A 21,187-nucleotide genomic window follows, 5' to 3' on the forward strand; every position below is an offset into this window, starting at 1 on the left:
CATACTAATAAATTATTGTGGTCTAAAACCAAGTGTTTCAGTTTCATTGTCCAACCCCTGTACATACCTAGAAAGGAATTTTCTCCTATTACTTTACCGTGTCAGAGTTTCCTGGTAAAAATGACTCGTATGAGAATTAGAGAGTATGAGACACTGTACAGGACAACAAAGAGGTTCCTGGATCCAGATGGAGGAGAAATTCATCATAACATCTGAGGCCCAAGCTTGAAAGGAACAGGAAACTAATAGCTGACAGAAGGAATCGTGACTCGTAACTGTGTGTGTGTGAGTATATGGGGTCTGTGCTCAGCCAGGTCATGTTATAGTAAGTTCACCTTTGCATGTTAGAGTGAGTCATGTCTAAAATGTTGTGATGAGTCAGAATGAGTAAGGATGAGTAAGGAGTCAAATCAAGCTCTGTTTATTGACAAACTCATAAGATGTGCCCTCCAACTAATTTCCATTCAACAGAACACAGAGATGAGGTATGTACAACCCTGACAAAGAAATGCATTATTAATCTGGGGAAATCCTATGTATTGTATATGCTGGGATGAGATATGGAAGAAGAAAAAGCAAAGGATTCAGCAGAAATGTACCCTCTCAATTTGTCAGGGAGGAGGGAAAGCGTCAGGGAATAATGGAACAGCAGCACCAGTCTGCCCTCTAGTGGGAAAGACATATTAGTTGTAGCGCAAAATTAGGAAGCTAATTAACTCCCTATTTGTGGCTTGCATGAGAAACTTAAAGGATTAAAACAGAACAAACTATATATTGAAAAGTATTCAGAAGTGGATGTTTATGTGATAAAACGTGCAAAAAAATGACTACAATTTCGGGGAATTATGCAGATTCTTAATCCATTTTGATCTTTTATAGACTAAGCTCTAAATGCTGATGCATAAACATGCTACACATTTGCTGTGGTAAAACTAATACTTCATTTTTTGACCAAACATGAGCACCTCCTAAGCAAACCTTTGACAATCTCAGTATATTACTAATTTTTCCAAAGCAGAAAAAGGAGATACAAGTAGATGCATTTTATCTTTGTCGTCTGGCTAGTGAGTCTGTTTATGGTTTAGTTTGACATTTCTCTGACCCAAAATCTTTTTCTTTACCTTGTACAAAATTGGCCTTGTTGTTTTGGCTCCTCAAATAAACCTTGTATAACCTTATTGGTGACCTGAAACAAAGCACCACTACTGGGGTTTACACTCTGTGTGTTGCAACAGTTTTTACTGTGACTGGGGGTGCATTTTTGTGATTACCCTGGAGATGTCTAGCTGTGGCCTGAAAGGGGCTTTTTTCAGTTTGCTTGGACGAACTCTGACTACAGCTGACAAACACTCAGCCAGAACCCAAGCTCACAATGAGATACTGTGTTTTTGTTCAGTGTCCTCAGAGTCGGTCACTGAAACTCTGCTTCTAAAGCTGTGTGAAAAATGCAAAATCCTATATTTTGACCAAGTGGTGAAAGATCACCAAGGGAAAACAGCTTAGATCATTCTGAGCAGATCTCCTAAAACTGATTTGCCTTTATTCTGTTCTGATTAGAAATGCAGGCTGCACAGCGGTGCAGTCGTTAGCAAGTCCTGGGTTCGAATCAGTCTGGGGGCTTTCTATACAAAGTTGTAATGTTCTACCTGTGCCTGTGTGGGTTGTCTCTGGGTACTCCAACGTCCTCCCACAGTTTAGAAATACCCAGAGAAAGTGATAGGAATTTGATTTTTTTTATTTTTTTTTATGACTGGCCTTGACTGACTTGTCTGTAACTCAAAAAAATGATCTTTTTCTGACCAGTAAACACACCACTCATTAGGGTGGAACTTGTTTCTACAGAAACAATATTTACACTTTATTTTCTGTATCAATATGTTGTTTAAAACATGAAGTTGAATGAAGCACAATAGGTGTAAGAAGCTTTAAAAAAAGTTTTTTATTCTACAGAGGGATATTGGTCAATCTTCAAGGCTGCTACTATAACAGAGAGCTAGCCTTTATTGTATGCTTGTCATTTTACTCCTTCACCAGTTTCCCTTTTTTGTTGTTTGAAACCCAGCTATTTCTGGCGCAGGACATCAATTTATACCCACCTAGGGGACATTTCATCATTCAATAGGCAAATGAGTAAACTGAAGCAGTAACCAGGAAGGCTCACTGTTTTACAGCAAAGGTACTCTGTTATATCCTTTTAAGCTTTCTACCTCTTTCTAATATGGAACATGTAGGATTTAGAAAGGGTGCAGCCCAAACTCAGTATTGGCAGGTCACAACTTTACAAAAACTGGAGATTGGAAACTGGACAACTGGCCTTCTGATTGGTGCAGCACCGACGGAGATATGGTTATTATTATCTTGTTGATATGTTACAATTAGAGCTATGAGCAATAGTTTTCAGCAGTTATGCTGATTTGTTCTGCTGTGACTTGTCCACGGGATTCCACTCTTAATGAACAACTTATGTTCACACACGACATGTTATTGCAATCAATAACGTCCAGACAGACACATAAAAAAAATAAATAACCTAACCGGGATTATTTCTCTTCTCTGTTGCAAGCAACCACTGATTTTTACAATTTTTATATCATGCATTTTTATTTTGCTAGTAACAAAGAAAAACAAAAAAAGCTCTAAAAACAATTAAGTTTTAGCTAACATACTAATGAAAATATGAATTAGCTTATTTTTTGTTTCCGGATGTATTTACAGAAAACAAAATTAATACTTTTGGTGCAAAGAATCCTTTAAAACACAAATCCCTCTTAGATCGAATCAGATTTGTTTTATCTGTCTGTGGATGTGAATTGGTTGCCAGTTTTTCAATGGCATTCTTGCTTTTTCAGCAGGTGCCTCCAAGTGGAAGCCTGTTGGCTACCCTAGCCAACTCATGGAAAGGAGTATCTCTGCATGGGGCCATGATAATGGTGACAGCGTTCCCTGATGGTGCCAGAGGGCTGCTCTCAAGCTTAAGGGGGGGCAACAGCTGACATGACAAGCAGGCAGGGTTGCAAGGGTGGGGAGTGGGACTGTGATTCATTACAGATGGAATGATATGTTCCTGCATTATTATTTGTAGTCAAATTAAAGAAGTGGGGGTTAAAAACAGGCTTTCTTAATTAGAGAGCACAGACTCACCCATTCCCCAGATCATCAATATCATCATCGTCATCATCGCCATCATCTTCGTAGTCATCATTTGGATTCTTCCCACCAAGATCATTGTCACTGAGATAATTTCCCTTCAGAAGGGACGGATCTGATTCCACCAAGTCTTCAATGAGGTGGATACGGGAGGTGTGGCTGATGCGAAGGGGAATGTCAGAGGGGGCGCTACCTGTGGATGGGGCATCACCAGCCTGCAGACGGGGGCTTGCTTGGCCATGGCGCCACGACAGAGGAGAGGAGCGATTGGAGAGACTGGAGATTGAGAAGGCAGCGGCTTCATCGCTGTCATAGTTGATGGTCCCCTCGACACAGCTGCAGGACGGGAAAACAAACAACTGAAATACTAAAAGGTCATATTGATTTTCTTCAGTGCAACAATGCACAAACACCTTGGGTAACCTGCAGGTTTACCCCGGGCCAGCTCTGATTAAATGGTCGACTTCCACCTGACTGATCTACCCCTGGATATGAAGTTTTCTGTGGAACTCAGAAGAGGGAAATCTGCACACCAACCAGCCATGTAACCTGCTCAACTGAACTGAGGAGTGGAGTAGTAGAATCTACTGAATGTTCTCTCTGCATGCTGTACAGATAAGCCTCAGCTTAATCTGGCAACTTTATTTAGCAGGTTTCAGCGCTTTATTTTAACCATCATGATACAAAACCTGGGATGCCTTTAACAACCTGTGCCAGAAGTAACGGTACTTTGTGCTTGCTTCCAGCCAGATCAAAAAGCATTTTTTGCTAAAACGTAGCTGTCAGATGAGCAGAGTCGAATGCTTGACCTGAAGGTCACTAGCGATCTAATCTGGCTCTCTCTTAAACCCCAAGGGGATTTCGTGAAGTTTGTGCTCGAAATAACATGCCCAAATCTAATTGAGTTTTTCTCAGCAATTACAAACTCTATTTAAATAATCATGGTATCAAATTAAAGCTAACACTTAGGAGATTCCATCAGAAGTGTAAATAACACAGTATCTGCTATTGTTTCAGAGATAATGAGGATGGAACACAGAACAGAATGAAGAATGATTTTTTTCTGCATTGTACAGTATATAAACCTTTTAGAAATATCACAAATAAAGCTACAAACTTTTGAAAACCCTAAATCCACTTGAGGACATTACCTGTGCAAAGATTCATGCAGCTGAGATATAAACTAAAGCAAAGTTACAGAGCTTAAAGACATACCTAAGCGTTGGGCCCATTGGCACAGTATGGCATATATTGGCACCATTTATCACCTTCCTAAAATAATGGCCTAAGTCATTTTTTCAATTTTTTAAGAAACACAACAAACTTCACAAAATATATATATATATTTTTTATTATATTATTTATGAGCCTGTAGGCTTTGTCGTCTCCAAAATAAGGATAATTTATCCAGAAAGGTTGTTAGTCTCCAATATAGGAAAATAATATTTCCCTCAATATTATTTTACGAAATGTGATAGCTAATTAAACACCGGTTAAGAATCATTTATCTGGGAATGTTGTTGGTTTTATTCAAAGTAATATTTCCTTAAATATTATTGTACTAAAGAAAGACAGCTAATTAATCGCCATTGACAATTATTCACCTAGGTTGGTTTATTCAGCAAATCATTCTTTGAAATATTTTATTGAAATAATGTTTTATTTGATGTTGCAGTGTGACAGTTGGTTTAAAAGTATCAATTATTGTTAACCTCATTTCCAGATCCTTGGTTTTCAAACATAAATAACATTGAATGGTAATGTTGCACCACTGTTTTGGTCATGGTTTTTAACCATCTTTGATTCATCTTCCTTATTCTTTCATGTTGCTTGGCAGGGTTAGTTGGATTTTTCCAGTATAACTAAAAGGGACAGAGCAGACTGTACTTCTTGAGGAAGCTTAGGTCCTTTGGTGTTTTCAGCAAGATGCTGCACATCTTCTATAAGTCTGTTGTGGAAAGTGTGATCTCTTCTGCCATCATCTGCTGGGGAAGCAGCATCAGAGCCAGGGACTTAAAAAAGCTCAACAAGCTGATAAAGAAAGCTGGAAAGCTGGCTCTGTTCTGGGGACTCCTCTGGAACCTCTGGAGATCATTGTGCAAAGACAGATTCTTCATAAAATGAAGAACATTATGGAGAACCCTGAGCATCCTCTTCATGAGACTGTCCTACAACAACAGAGTGTCTTCAGTCAGAGGCTTCTTCAGATCTGCTGTAAGACGGAGCGCTACAGGAGATCCTTCCTGCCCACAGCCATCAGCATCTACAACGGCTCTTTGAAGAAACCTTCATAATGAGCTACAACAACATTTAATTTCCCTTTGGGATCAATAAAGTATTTTTGAATTGAATTGAATTGTATAGTAATGTGTTTGAGGTTTCAAATATGTTTGACTTTCAGTTGACTTATTTTTGTTAATAAATTCTTGTATTTTAAGAAATTGTGTGAATTTATTTCATGTGTGTGCAGAGTTTTGCTGTTCAGTAATGTCAGAGCCTTATTGGGCTGGTATTCACAGGACAACACTTAACAGACCTAACTATTTATAAATAAAATATTATTATTATTATTATTAATAATTATAATAATAATAATCACAACAACGTAGAGCATGAAATAAGGAAAATTCCTCCCCGGTTCCAGGGGATAGGGCTGAAGAGGTTAAAAGGTGAAATAACCAGAACCGCACCTGAAGTAAGGCACTGCCTTACTTTAGATTAAAATTAGGTATTAGAATCCAGATTTAGGCCATCTCTTTTGACAAGCTTAAATCGTAATTCTCTTTAACATCTAGCAGACGGACTAGAAGTACTATAATTGTTTGTTGTTGACTTGTTGTGTATGTTTGTTTTGTTTCTTTGTTTTAGTTCATTCATATTGAGTAGAGTTTAGTTGACTGATAATAAATTAGATTCTTGATTTTTTTTACAGTGTTATACATTGCATTCATTTTAAATTCTGTTTCTGGAGGGGTTTACAGACTCCTCCAAGCTATTTTAATGTGTGATAAAAAAAAGCTCCCTGGAAAGAAGGTATTTACTTTTTGAGATAGATTTTTAGTTATGAGACATATTAATTTATGAACATTAATATAACTTCATGTAGCTGAAACTAATTACATTTAAAAACAAACAGCTTCCACCAACAATAAACATATCTCTTCTTCCCCTTACAGAGGATGTAAACTCTTCTCATTGAAACCTTACTATAATAGGCTGTGTTTTGGTTATGAAAACCAGGGCATTATTTGGGATGTGGATGTGTGTATGCTTAGAGCCTTAGTATATTTCTACACACAGAGCTAGAATGCAAAGGTTTTGGTGCTATTTTTCTGTCAGCAAATAAGCCTTCATCCTGTTCCACACTGAGTGCAAAAACTGCATACCGTAGCATTATCATTTAATGCCAGGGAACGTTTGTATGTGTCTGCGAACATGAGCATCAGTAATGTACCTTGTGCCAAAGTAGTACAGCACAGCACATCACTACTTAGCACCTGGACAGAGCATGATGAGAATTAGCATATTAAAAGTTACCACACTCACTCTGTCACTCTGTGTGCAGTAAAATTAATCTTGGCCACAGGATACAGTAACGTCCTCGCAGAAAATTCTGTAAAACATTTCTGAACGAAAGGCCGCATGGCCAGCCAAGAACTGTCATCAAGAGAAAGAATTGTGCCCCTCTTGTTAGAATGGATTTTCACAGCCTTTCTGTGTGTTACATGGATACAATATGGAAGATAAATGAAGTATAACAAAATTATAAGCTTTTTAGGGAATTCTTCTGTTTAAAAAATGTGAATCTCCAAGGCACACAGGATTTATGGCGCCCAATTTGCACATGAGACTTTCATAGACTCTGGGCCTTGAAGCAAAATCAGTCTTTGCTGACTCAAGGTTATTACAGTACAATAAAAGTATGAATGGCAGTGGAAATGTATTCCAGCAGGGAACCATCTGCTGAGTTGCTGAGGGACAGGGATAGGATGCATAGTGGGGGGGATGGAAAGATGGACGGATGGAAGAGAAGCTTTCAAGGACAAGGACACATTAAACAACTGAAACTGCTGCAGGAAGCAAAGGAAGGGAGAGGACATCCAAACACATTTAAATTAAATGAGTCCAAACATCATTGCTTGTTAGGATACAACTGTTTTAACCATTCAAAAGAAAGACTTGTTTTGAGATCAGCTTTAAATTAAACCTCTTCTGTATTAACAATGCAAGGAAGACTCACAACAAGATGAGGGTGACAGACAAACAGCTATAGGTCAAACAGGGGGCTGATATTGAGCTGAGCTCCCACAGGCTGTTTACCACCTCACCCAACAAACTGGTTAAAATGTCAACAGTCTTTTTCTAGTAGTGAATGTGTGTGCGTGTGTGTGTGTGTGTGTGTGTGTGTGTGAGTGAGAGACTGACCTGTGGCTAAGCTGAACGCCTCTCAGGCTGGTCATGGTTTCCTCCAAGTTCTGACGAAGGTCCAGCACATTTTGCACTGTCCTTTTCCTTTGAGACTCTGGATCTGCAGGGGTGAAAACTTCACAATTACAAGACTAAAGAGGAGTGTCATAATATCAAATATGACAGACTTAAGAGACATGAGACAACACTGAGAAATTGTGACATGTTAATACATGGGCATTGTAGTCAAAATCTGGCATGACTCACTCAATAAAGCTTTGAAAACAAAAGATCTAATCCCCTTGAATCTGTTGTACAGACACTATAAAAACTGGGGCCATTACAATACTACTAATATAATACTATTACACACTTAACTCTATGTCCAAATATCTAACTTTCTTTTTCATTTATGAAAGCTTCTTAGTTATATTTTTAGAGTTCAATACAGCCACAAATAACTCAGTACTCTTTATTACACCTTTTCAACAGAGAGAAAAAAATCACTTTTAGGTAGCAACTTATCAAGAAACCCCTGCTGCATCATTTAATCTTCACCCCTGCTTGCCTCAACTCTCCAGAGTCTGATAATATGAAATGAGCTGGTGGAAACAGAAGTGTTATGAAGGTCAGACACAGGACAGTCTGTTTATCCCTGAGGTTGAGTTCAATAGACCATTAGTCCAAGCCAGCTGACTCATAAACAAAAATAATTACCTAACCAAAGGAAAATGTCACATGGCAAAACAAATGAGAGGATCCTTTCATGACTTAAAATGTGTTCGTCATCTCTAAATTCATTCCTTAGCAGCAGTATTAAAATAAGGATTTTCATTTTCCATATTATCATGTCACTATGTACCATTATTCGGTTCTAACTATTAAACTGGAGCGATAGGTGGACCTCCCAATGGTTTAGGCCGTAAGTGTTTGTGTTACCATTAATGACTTTATCTCCACCTCTGCTGACCACAAGGCTTCTTTCTCGGTTCCTGTCTTTTTTGTCATTGTACTTGCTGCATCTTGGTACTATATTCAAGGAAACATCGCATTTTCTTTTATTTATTTACTGTCACAATTATTTCGCACAAAAACACATTGCTGACTGGTGTGTCAAGCTTCTCCTCAACTGCCTGCTTGACGTAATAGATGGATGACACCAAATTTTCAGAATTTTTACACAACAAAACTGAAGTCATGCTGTTTAGGTTGAACAACACCTGCAAAACCCCTTGTATTGGCTTTTTCCCTGACATTATAACCATTATTACAAACTAAAGTCAGAATGGATTATTTCCATTTGTTCAATTAAAACTGGTCCCATATGTGCCATCTTGGTATCTAAGTTCAGCAGACCAGACGTTTTTGTATTTTCCAAAAATGTAATGCAAACTCTGGGGTTATAAATATTTTGCGGCTCCAGCTCCAAAACTGGAAAATGCTTTGCCATTGAACGCTAAACAAACACTTATGCGAAGACGTCCAGATGGTTAATGAGGAGGAGAAGAGAGAGGGGTCATCCTAATGAGAGAGGAGGGCGAATAATGAGGTGCTAAAGGTGTCAATCTCAACAACAGCTGCAGACTTACTCAGTGGACACATTTGTATATGAATAGGTGGTCTCCCCTCTTTTAAAGATACAATCTAACAGATATTTGGGCTAAATGTAGCTGCATTCATTTTTCCTCAAAGAGAAACAAAAAAATATATATACATTAGGCTACACACCAAGAACAAAAAAGACCTGATGATGCCATTGCAAACTTGCAGATTAAACACCCATGTATACACATATGCACTGCCAATGTCAGATAACCAAAAAATTAAACTCCAAAAATAGTACATCTTTTTTCATGTGCTAATGTGAGAGTGGCTGGTGCACACCGTGGAAATGTTAGCTATAAAAAAAACCCTACACAGCTTAAAAATATTCAGAGCTGATAATGTGATCACACAGAGATTAATCTGGAACAAAGAAGCACTAATACATGGAAACACAGACAGTGTGACACACGCATGTAGGCTTTAATTGTGCAATTGTAATTACCCTGAACGGGAGCTTTGTTTAACAATGGCATCAAATTGATTAGATACGGTGTGTGTTACTGTGTGTGAGCTTCTGTGTAAATGTACGAGTTTGTCTTTGTGTTTACATGTCTGTGAGACTCTTCCTGTTCCGCCTGTGCCCTGGCTCTGGTGTCCCCAGCTGGCATGTAGAGGGAGGTAGGGAGGGTGCTGGTGAGGGAATTAGGGATGTAAATATCCCTGTCAAGTCCTGGCAGCTCCCCTGGGGTGCAGATGATTTATACTGATCTGGTTAAAGATGAATGTCTCTCTGTTGTGTGGAAGTATTTGTGTGCATGTTTGTATTTGCTAGGACAGTGTTTCCACCTGTCTTGTCTGGATGCACATACATGAACCCTCCATACTGCTCAGAAACCTGCTGAGGCACCTTTATTAATGGACAACTCAGACTGTTAAAATGAGAGTCAGCATGTTGGAAGTGAGAGTGCCCTTGTAAGTGAATGCAGGTTCTCCAGGGCTGTCTGTGCATCCTAATGGAAGAATGCTCTCAGACAAAAGAGAAAAAAATGAAAGTAAACACAAGTAATAGGCGACTGTGGCTCAGTAGGAAGAGTAGTCGTCTTGCAATATGTCGATGTGCCCCTGGGCAAGGCACTTAACCTCAAGTTGCCTACCGATCTGCGTATCGGTGTATGAATGTGTGAGCGTTAGTGAGTGCAATTGGGTGAATGTGGCTCTAGTGTAAAGCGCTTTGAGCAGTCTGTATGACTGGAAAAGCGCTATATAAGTTCAGTCCATTTAATGTTTAAAAAGCTAATTTGTCTTTATTTTGGAAGTAAAGGAGCATGTTTTTAACATGTAAATTACTATCTATTTACTGTATTCCTTTTTGGTCAAACATTTCATTTGTCTGCAATATCAGCTGCGAGACAACACAGCATTGTTCCACTTAAGACGGTTTACTTTAGTTTATGATGGAAGAAATTAATTTGCAAATGCAATAAAGACAGTACCAATGCTCCAAACAGTTACTGCTACCAATTGGCCACATTAGCATAAAATGAAGGACTTTCTTTCTTTCTTTCTTTCTTTCTTTCTTTCTTTCTTTCTTTCTTTCTTTCTTTCTTTCAAAATCGTGTATTTTGTGGCTAGCAGACAGAGTATGTGGCAAAGTAAAAGGAAGAAAATGCCTTTCACTTGAAAATGGTTTCACTTGACTCTCTCCATTAGAAACAAAATCCCCAAAGATGCACTAATGGCTATTGTCCTTCAGAGACATTTTTGTAAGTAAGCAGGACCATATGAGTGGGTCCCTCACCAGAAAGATATTATTTTTGTTGAATATGAATGAAAGGATGAGTGATGGCCCTCATTTCTATTCTTTCCCTCCTTCCCTCAGGAGTTCATTTGTCCATGTCCTGTTTACGTGTGTGCACATATGTTAGAGTCACCACAACTGTCCTCAGACTAAAGCAGCCTTATTTCATAATAGATGGCTGCAGCTCAAGCTTCGCTCTAAAGCACCTGCATCTACGTCCATGTACTTCTTTAAATTTGTCACAAGGGAAGTGACAGTTTGAAAGCTACAAAAACAATCATTACAGAATTCAGGGAGTTATTTTTGTTGATATGCTTCCAAATAATAGCAAACAGCTATAATGCATTCATTCATTACGTTTTGTGTTATAGGACAAGACATGTTAGCTCAAATATTCATGCTTCCTGCATTTCTGTTTGTCTGTGTTTTGACTCTACTCAGCCTAGCATTGCAGCTGTCAGCTGACCGTAGACAGCTTGCAAAACAGGAAGCATTACAAAATACAGCCATTCCTGAGCATCTGGAGGAGGCCAACAAACACACAACAAATGCACATCCACACACAAATACACACTAAAGTTCCTCTGCTACACAGAGATGTCAAAACAGGATATTGGATGACTTGATGACAACTTCTGATAACCAACAAGACAGGCTAATAAGTGAATCAGAACAAACAACTGCATCTGTGTGCGTTAAATCTAAACAGTTGTTGGCTATAAATGATGCAGCGGACTTGCAATGACAGAGGGTTTAAGTGTGCAGATGTTTGTGAGAAAAGAAAATGTTCTGAGAGCCAGTGAATGTGGAATCCATTTATAATTGGAAATCCTTATCCAGGAGTCTGAGAAGCACAGCTGCAGAGTTTTGATCAGTTATAAACAAGATGTACAGGTCAACAATCCCATGTGCAAAAACAAATCTACAGTTTAAACCTTTAAATTTGAATCCCCTCAGACCAGATTGTACTACTGCCAAAGCCTGGCCTCCAAATGTGGACACAAACACAAGCATATACACTTAAAACACACTCGATATATCTCCTTAACTACTGATCTATCTGCTTAAATCCCACTGACTATCTGCTTATGGGAGGGGTTTAGATAAGGAGGCTTTAAATGTATTAAGATAAGTTTACTTTCACGAAAAGAGGTTAAGACCTTACCAAACCCATCTCATTTCTAGTCATATATGTCCATACATACAGTGTATGGGTTTTTCTGTGCATATGAAATTAAAGAAATCAGAAAAGTTAACACCTACAGCTAAATAAATCAGAAAGTGAACAGCGACAGTCAAGTGATCCAATCATCAAGTCATCCAATATCCTGTTTTGACATCTCTGTACAGCAGAGGAACTTTAGTGTGTATTTGTGTGTGGATGTGCATTTGTTGTGTGTTTGTTGGCCTCCTCCAGATGATCAAATGATGTGTAAAAAGCATTTAGCTCCCTTACAGATTTATTCTCTTTTTTGACTTAACTACAGTAAATGCAAAAAACAGTTTTAAAATGCCATTAGCCGTGCCCTAGTCAGATTACCTCCTGAAGCATAGAATGAGGAATTGCCTTAAATAGAACCTTTGCGACAATATGAAGTAGGCAAAAACAGGGGTACCCAACAGGGTCCCCAACCTTTTGTTCACTACTGACCTTACTTGCCATCCAGTCTCCTTTTGCTGATTAGGCAGGAATAATTCACAAGTCACAAATTTTGTCAGACGAGGTGGGGGGCTTGAAGCTAATACTAGTACAAATAGAATGGCAGCAACTTATCTCTTGTCCACATTGGCTCATGTGCTTGTCTTCTTGCTCCCTTTGTGTATGTCCTACTTGCTGAGCACACTGCCTGAAGCACATAGTGGCTTCCAGTTTTCCTACATAAATCCACTTACACGCTATCCTTGTCAACACCTTGGAAATTGGTACACAAAGTTTGCAAACAATAGATCCATGGACCGGGACAGGTCCACGACCCGATGCTTAGGGACCCCTGGCCTAAAAGATCTCAAAAAGCAACACATTATGCAACAGTCTCAATAATTTTAAGAAAAGATGAAAAACAAATTCATTGTCTGGAAAGTGTTATAAAACATTTTCTGTGGCTTTGGGACACCAGCAAACCACAGTAAGAGTCATAATCCATAAATGGATTCAAACGTGGAACAATGGTGAACAGTGGTGGCCAGCCTACAAACATTACTGTAACAGCACATCAACAACTAATCCTGGAGATCATTTGCCTCAGTTAAGATCAGTGTTCATGGCACAACAATAAGAAAGCAACTAGGCAAAAAAATGGCATCCATGAACATGTCCCAAGGTCAAAACCACTGTTGGCTAAAAAGAACACAAAGGCCTGTGTCACATTTCCCAAAAAAAAATTGTGATTATTCCCAAGATTTTGGGGAATACATTCTGTGGTCTCATGAGACAAAAGTGGAATATTTTGGAAGGAGTTATTTGGCATCAAACCAACAAAGCGTTTCATCATAGAGTGAAACACTGGTTGTAGTATAAAAGTTTAGGGCTGCTTTGGTTTTCAGGAACAAAATGACTTTTGTAATTGATGGAACCATGAATTCTGCTATCAGAAATGAAGGAGAATGTCTGGCGCCAGTTAGTGATCTTTAGCTCAAGCACACTTAGCTTATTCAGCAAGACAATGACCAAAGAATATGAACAAATCCAACCCTTAATCATTGAAAAATAAGTAAAAATCAAAATAATGGTTTTAGGGTACTTTATTAATCCCAAAGGGAAATTAAATGTTGTTGTAGCTCATTATGAAGGTTTCTTCAAAGAGCCGTTGTAGATGCTGATGGCTGTGGGCAGGAAGGATCTCCTGTAGCGCTCCGTCTTACAGCAGATCTGAAGAAGCCTCTGACTGAAGACACTCTGTTGTTGTAGGACAGTCTCATAAAGAGGATGCTCAGGGTTCTCCATAATGTTCTTCATTTTATGAAGAATCTGTCTTTCCACAATGATCTCCAGAGGTTCCAGAGGAGTCCCCAGACCAGAGCCAGCCTTTTTTATCAGCTTGTTGAGCTTTTTTAAGTCCCTGGCTCTGATGCTGCTTCCCCAGCAGATGATGGCAGAAGAGATCACACTCTCCACAACAGACTTATAGAAGATATGCAGCATCTTGCTGCAAACACCAAAGGACCTAAGCTTCCTCAAGAAGTACAGTGTGCTCTGTCCCTTCTTGTACATGGCTTCACAGTTGCATCTCCACTCTAGTCTGTTGTCCAGGTGAACATCGAGGTATTCACCTGGACAATTATAATGGACAATAATAAATTACATCATAATTTAAAACTGATTTCTATATTTGCTTTGGTTATCTGATATTCAGAACTCCTAAATGCACATGCTGCATATTAACCCACAAAATATGCATCTAAATTTTTACATTATCTAAATACAGATTTTGTCAAACACATCCATGCAAAAGCACAATCAGCTGCTCACAAGCACCCTAAATAAACAGACGAGCCCTGGCAGAGCATCATGTGTGATGATGTTTGGATGTGTTCCTGTTCAAGAACGTTCTTTCCTGTGGAAATGTTTTTTGCAATGTGCTTAATGCAACTGCAGCTTTCATCACACATGTCTGACACACAGCTTTCACTCGCCTGGACTCTTAATGAGATGATGGGTGACACATGTGAAGTGATGGCAAGAAGTTAGTGTCTCTACTAAAGTGTTAAAGATGCAGATACTAAACACAGGCTCTTGCTTCAGACAAACCATCCCTAAACATAATATAACAGGTGGCAGAACAAATGTAGACTGCACAGTGGTTATTATTAGATTTGCATTATATGTATTTTTACACACTGCTCATCTTCTTAGAAACTCAAGACAGAAGACAGCTCCAAGGCTTCATGTTAAAACAAAAGTCTTCAAATCAATTACCAGCATGGGTACAAATTGGTCAAAAAAAGGTTAAAAACAAAGGTCAGCAATTGGTTCTCCTGGTGCACCACACTTGCCACATTTTCACCAGAACAAACTCGATAAAGAAAGGCTGCAGTTGACATTTGCACTGGCAGACATTGAGTTACATGTGCTAACACCCCAAACCATTTTCAACTCAACAAAACAACAAACTGCTCATCTACTTTTTCAGCTAAAATGTCATGATAGGGGAAGTTCTTCTTATCCTGGGTGTAAGCTAACCCAGAAGGATTGCTTAAGGTCAGTCTGATCAGATGTGTGTAGAGAACTAATACTGTTTGTCGAGGAGAAAAGCACCAGACAGAGAGATTTATCATTGACAATTGGCACTTTTATCTGTGAACATTCATATCAGGAAGACAGAAATAGAAAGGCTCTCAGTGTTCCTGTTTCACAAGATGAATAGATCTTCTTGTGTCTTTATACACAGTTTTGCAGTTACACATTTAAGTTAAGTTTAAACCAGTAATTAACATACACTGTATATGAAGACACAACATTTGTTCTCATTGTTTGACATTAAGTTTGACAATTCTTTTCCAGTTTTAATTAGGATTACCAAGATAGAATTTGGTAGAATTGCCTTTTAAAATGTATGACTTGGCCTAGACATTTTGTCCTTCTACAATTTTCTCACAACTTCCTTCTGTGACAAAACTGGTGTAACTGAGTCAGGTTTGTTAGCTGCCTAGCTCAGAAACACCATTTAGGAAATGCTCACAGTTTTTCTATGGGACAGAGACAAGAGCTTTGTCATGGCCACTCCAAAACATATACCTTGTTGTCCTTACACCACATTGTAACTAATGTGGCAGTATGCTTGGGCTCATTGTCTAATTGGGAGACCCATAATTCCTATGCTTTACCTTTCTGACTACTATATTGAGATGTTGCTTCAGAGGTTTCACATAATGTTATTTCTTTATGATGCCATCTATTTTGTGATGTTCACCAGTCCCTTTCTGCAGCAGAATACTGAAATAACATGGGATTTTCTTCTAACTCCATTCTTTAATTCAAAATCTCTCAACCTCAGTCAAATTGGACAGAGAAGGTCTCAAAATAAAATTTCAAGTCTTCGATTACATTTAGATCTGGACATTGTTCTGGACATTGGACTGTTCTAAGACACACATATGCTTAGATCTAAACCATTCCATTGTAGCTCTGACTGTACAGGTCCTTCTCAAAATATTAGCATATTGTGATAAAGTTCATTATTTTCCATAATGTAATGATGAAAATTGAACATTCATATATTTTAGATTCATTGCACACTAACTGAAATATTTCAGGTCTTTTATTGTCTTAATATGGATGATTTTGGCATACAGCTCATGAAAACCCAAAATTCCTATCTCACAAAATTAGCATATTTCATCCGACCAATAAAAGAAAAGTGTTTTTAATACAAAAAACGTCAACCTTCAAATAATCATGTACAGTTATGCACTCAATACTTGGTCGGGAATCCTTTGGCAGAAATGACTGCTTCAATGCGGCGTGGCATGGAGGTAATCAGCCTGTGGCACTGCTGAGGTCTTATGGAGGCCCGGGATGCTTCGATAGCGGCCTTTAGCTCATCCAGAGTGTTGGGTCTTGAGTCTCTCAACGTTCTCTTCACAATATCCCACAGATTCTCTATGGGGTTCAGGTCAGGAGAGTTGGCAGGCCAATTGAGCACAGTGATACCATGGTCAGTAAACCATTTACCAGTGGTTTTGGCACTGTGAGCAGGTGCCAGGTCGTGCTGAAAAATGAAATCTTCATCTCCATAAAGCTTTTCAGCAGATGGAAGCATGAAGTGCTCCAAAATCTCCTGATAGCTAGCTGCATTGACCCTGCCATTGATAAAACACAGTGGACCAACACCAGCAGCTGACACGGCACCCCAGACCATCACTGACTGTGGGTACTTGACACTGGACTTCTGGCATTTTGGCATTTCCTTCTCCCCAGTCTTCCTCCAGACTCTGGCACCTTGATTTCCAAATGACATGCAGAATTTGCTTTTATCCGAAAAAAGTACTTTGGACCACTGAGCAACAGTCCAGTGCTGCTTCTCTGTAGCCCAGGTCAGGCGCTTCTGCCGCTGTTTCTGGTTCAAAAGTGGCTTGACCTGGGAAATGCGGCACCTGTAGCCCATTTCCTGCACACGCCTGTGCACGGTGGCTCTGGATGTTTCTACTCCAGACTCAGTCCACTGCTTCCGCAGGTCCCCCAAGGTCTGGAATCGGCCCTTCTCCACAATCTTCCTCAGGGTCCGGTCACCTCTTCTCGTTGTGCAGCGTTTTCTGCCACACTTTTTCCTTCCCACAGACTTCCCACTGAGGTGCCTTGATACAGCACTCTGGGAACAACCTATTTGTTCAGAAATTTCTTTCTGTGTCTTACCCTCTTGCTTGAGGGTGTCAATAGTGGCCTTCTGGACAGCAGTCAGGTCGGCAGTCTTACCCATGATTGGGGTTTTGAGTGATGAACCAGGCTGGGAGTTTTAAAGGCCTCAGGAATCTTTTGCAGGTGTTTAGAGTTAACTCGTTGATTCAGATGATTAGGTTCATAGCTCGTTTAGAGACCCTTTTAATGATATGCTAATTTTGTGAGATAGGAATTTTGGGTTTTCATGAGCTGCATGCCAAAATCATCTGTATTAAGACAATAAAAGACCTGAAATATTTCAGTTAGTGTGCAATGAATCTAAAATATATGAATGTAAAATTTTCATCATGACAATATGGAAAATAATGAACTTTATCACAATATGCTAATATTTTGAGAAGGACCTGTATGTGTAGGGCTGTTGTCCTACTGGCAGGTGAACCTCCAGTTTCATCATCTTGCCCTCTATCTGTCTCCACCGATTATCTAATTAATTCTGACGAAGCTCCCTGTTTCTGCTGAAGAAAATCCTCCATAAAGCAAGATGCCAGAGCACCTTCTGGCAAAAGTTAAACAGGACTTCTAGTGGCATTGTTTCAGCAATGGTTTTGCACCTGAGCAGTGGGCCTCTGCAGCTCCTTCTAAGTAACCATGCAGCTTTTGGTTGCTTCTTTTTCTTTCTCCAATCTGTCAGTTTAGTTTACCATTTCTTGGTAGCTCTTCAATTGTACCATTCTCTTTCCGTTTTAGGATGATGGATTTAAGAGTGTTCCCTGAGTTGTTTAAAGGTTGAGATATAGTTTTATCGCTTTAGACTTTTGTTTGATCATCACAATAGTGTTTATTCACTATCCTTCCATCAATCCATTTTCTATACCCACTTCTTCTGGACAGGGTCGCAGGGGAGCTGGTGTCCATCTCTAGTGGTCTACAGACAACAGGCAGGGTACACCCTGGACAGGTCACCAGTCCATTACAGGGCAACACAGAAACACACCCATTCACACCTGAAGGCAATGTAGAGAGACCAATTAACTTGACAGTCATGTTTTTGAACTGCAAGAGGACATGCATGGGGAGAACATGCAAACTCCATGTAGAAAGACCCCAGGCAAGGAGTCAAACACAGGATCTTCTTGCTGCAAGGCATCAGTGGTAACAACTGCGCCACCAAGCAGCCGTTTGTTTACTCATGTTCTGTAACAATCCACTGAAGCCCTCACAGAACATATGTATTTATACTGTAATTAAATTACACAATCATGGAGCCTTTTTACTAATTAGGTGAACTCTGCAGGTAATTGGTTGTACTGAATTATATTTTAAGGGAGTCAGAGTGAAAGGGGCTGAATACCTATGCACACCACACATATTAGATTTTTATTTAGGAAAACGTAGGTTTGAAAACAATGTGTCATTTTAATTTAACTTCACAGTCATACATTATAAAAAAGTTCAAGGGGTATTAACACTTGTGAAAGGGACTGAATGATTGACTTTTTGGTAATTGTTCCATCTTTTTTTCAAACATCTTTTAAAACATAAGATCTCATCTCTATGTTTTCAAAAGGGTGCATTAAATGAGATAATTGTAACCATGCAACTTTTATTTAAGTGAGAGCTGATGCTGTTATGTGAGAGCTGATGAGACAAAAACACACTGAGTACTAATTTGATTTAGGAGGAGGATGGCAGGAAGCAGACTGCACTAATGCAATGGTCCCTGCATTAAGTCTTTACAGACTGACCACAGAGCATTTTAAAACCCACATACAAACACAAACAAACACACATAACACTACTGAAAGGACTAAAAACAATGGCCTAAACTTAAAGGCTACTGTATGTGTGAACAGTACCTTATCTATGAATAGTTCTGGTTACATTTCTGTCATGCTCAAAAGATGTTCCCTGTCCTCTTCCTAAAACACTCGTACCAGAAATGCTGTGTGTCTGGTGACAGAACACTGCTGGCCGTCAGCTCGCATCAGAGTTGAAAGGGAGGAAGAGGAAGATTGTGAGAGAAATGTTAAAAATGTTTTTTCCGTCGCTCTTCTGTTGGCATTTGTGTTTATTTGGCTTCTCACCAACTCCTCGATTAAAGGACGACTCCCATGAATCCTTCACTCAGCAAAGCCCAGGGCAGAACGAGGGCGCCCTGGTTGCTCCCGCATCACATTAGAGACTAAGCACTCCTATCACAATGGAGGAACTGACTATGAACTGACTTTTGCCGTGGCACGGCAAAAGAACCCTCTAGAGAAATATGGGGAGCAGAGTGCATCTGTGACAGAACATGGCACACGTTTTGTGTTCAATAGTTGAATAGTTGTGTTTGTGTTCTTTTCAAAGCATTTGTCAGTTCTTCTGTTTGCTTTATTTTTCCAAAGTCTGATGCAGAAGAAAAAATAAACCACACAAACATATCCACACACTATTCAATATCAGTCTACAGAAACAGGGATTTCAATGGGCTGCTTCATTGAGCATCCATGTGTCACTTGAGTCACATTTTGCCCACCAAGACCACAGAACTTCTCCAGTCTTCTAACCAATCTTCTAAATGCCTAAATCTCTGGCCAAACAGATGCCCTGATGACTTTAATCTTTAATTTATTTTAGTCTGTATGGATGGCCTTTTCCAGGGTGATAGATCTGTGATTAGTGGAATGGGGGGGGTTGCATCTTTTCATTATCTTTATGTGAGGCTTAATCCGGAAGCTTGGTTGGTGTCTTAGCTGGGATTCTCTCTAAACTATTCCTGCCCCATGCTGAGAAGTGCTACTGCTTCAGGGAGCTTACCCTCTCCAACGCACCTCATTATGGCCGCTGGATTGGACCACGAGAGTCATTAGTGGAAGACATCTGAGGTTCAGAGCTTTAGTTTACTATTGAAGCATTTCAAGTTTAGTCATTATAGTGGCAGACTTTCACAATTAGTGTTCATTCTCTTCATCCTCCATGTGCAGCCTTAACTCTAAATCTGCTCTTACAAGAGTCTGAAAATACATTCTGGATTTGGATGAAAGACCTGCTGAATCTAAAGCTCCCTCATGTGCACACATTAGTCAAGTAGTTCCTCAAATCTATTAGACGAAAAGCTTCTCATCATCCAGTGGTTAAACATGTCTGATTAAAGACAAACAGATATGGCAGGAACTAATCCTGACCTTGAAATAACTAGGATTGTTCTTTTTTTTCTGCTTTCTCCAATATGCTTAGGAGGGGTTTCTTTTTTAAGTAACCAGATGGTCTTTGATTATACAACCTCAGATGCATTCTACATCATACTTATCTATTACCACAGGCTAATCTCAAAAGAACAGTGTCACACATAATGTTGCCAGATGTCCAACAAAATGACATGTAAAAGGTACAGACATATTATTTACCCCCTGCATCTAACAGTTGGCATAACAAATTAATTTGTTATATTTTTTCTGCAGAAAAATGTCCTGTACCAGCATACCCTTATCCCCGGTAAGCAAAATATGAGAAGGTTAGATTGTATATGAGAATGGAAGGTGTGGATCCACTGAGCATCCATAATCTATCTTCCAGTGACAGGGCAGAACCCAATTAGGCAGGTGTCCCATCGGAAATGGAGAAGCAGATACAAAAAAGGATGAGCCGACAGCTGCAAAGCTACAGGGCAAGTCACAATGAACCTCTCTTCAGCACACACATGCAAATTCACATGATCATCTGTACTGAGACACACAAGTACACAATGTCCTCTATATATGCTGTGGTTTTGTGATATACCTTTGGGAGGTTTTGGCAGACAATAATGACCCACTGCAACTGATGACTTGGGATTCCTGGCAGAGATTTACTATAGGTCAGTGGGTATTGCTTCTAGCTTTCTATTTCTGTTTTTTTCTTACCCTAAACTCCACTGCGCATTCCTGGAATTCCTGGAAATGTGTAATTATGACAATTACACTGCTTGT

The 21,187-nt window shown here is 39.4% G+C and overlaps 1 protein-coding gene across 8 annotated transcripts in view; it reads right to left on the reverse strand.

The window, feature by feature from the left end:
• The window catches only part of nav1a (neuron navigator 1a), an 83,713-nt gene that overhangs the window by 58,048 nt on the left and 4,478 nt on the right, over positions 1 to 21,187 (reverse strand). For 7 of the 8 annotated variants that reach the window (XM_047360565.1, XM_047360550.1, XM_047360526.1 and 4 more), the window contains exons 3-4: positions 7,573 to 7,675; positions 3,142 to 3,483 (exon numbers count right to left, since the gene is read on the reverse strand). In XM_047360565.1, coding sequence (XP_047216521.1) covers positions 3,142 to 3,483; positions 7,573 to 7,675 — 445 coding nt within the window. The remainder of the gene's footprint in view (positions 1 to 3,141; positions 3,484 to 7,572; positions 7,676 to 21,187) is intronic. The other variant, XM_047360582.1, reaches the window with a different exon arrangement.

Source organism: Girardinichthys multiradiatus, chromosome 1, assembly GCF_021462225.1.
Source record: "Girardinichthys multiradiatus isolate DD_20200921_A chromosome 1, DD_fGirMul_XY1, whole genome shotgun sequence".
NCBI classification, from domain to species: domain Eukaryota; kingdom Metazoa; phylum Chordata; class Actinopteri; order Cyprinodontiformes; family Goodeidae; genus Girardinichthys; species Girardinichthys multiradiatus.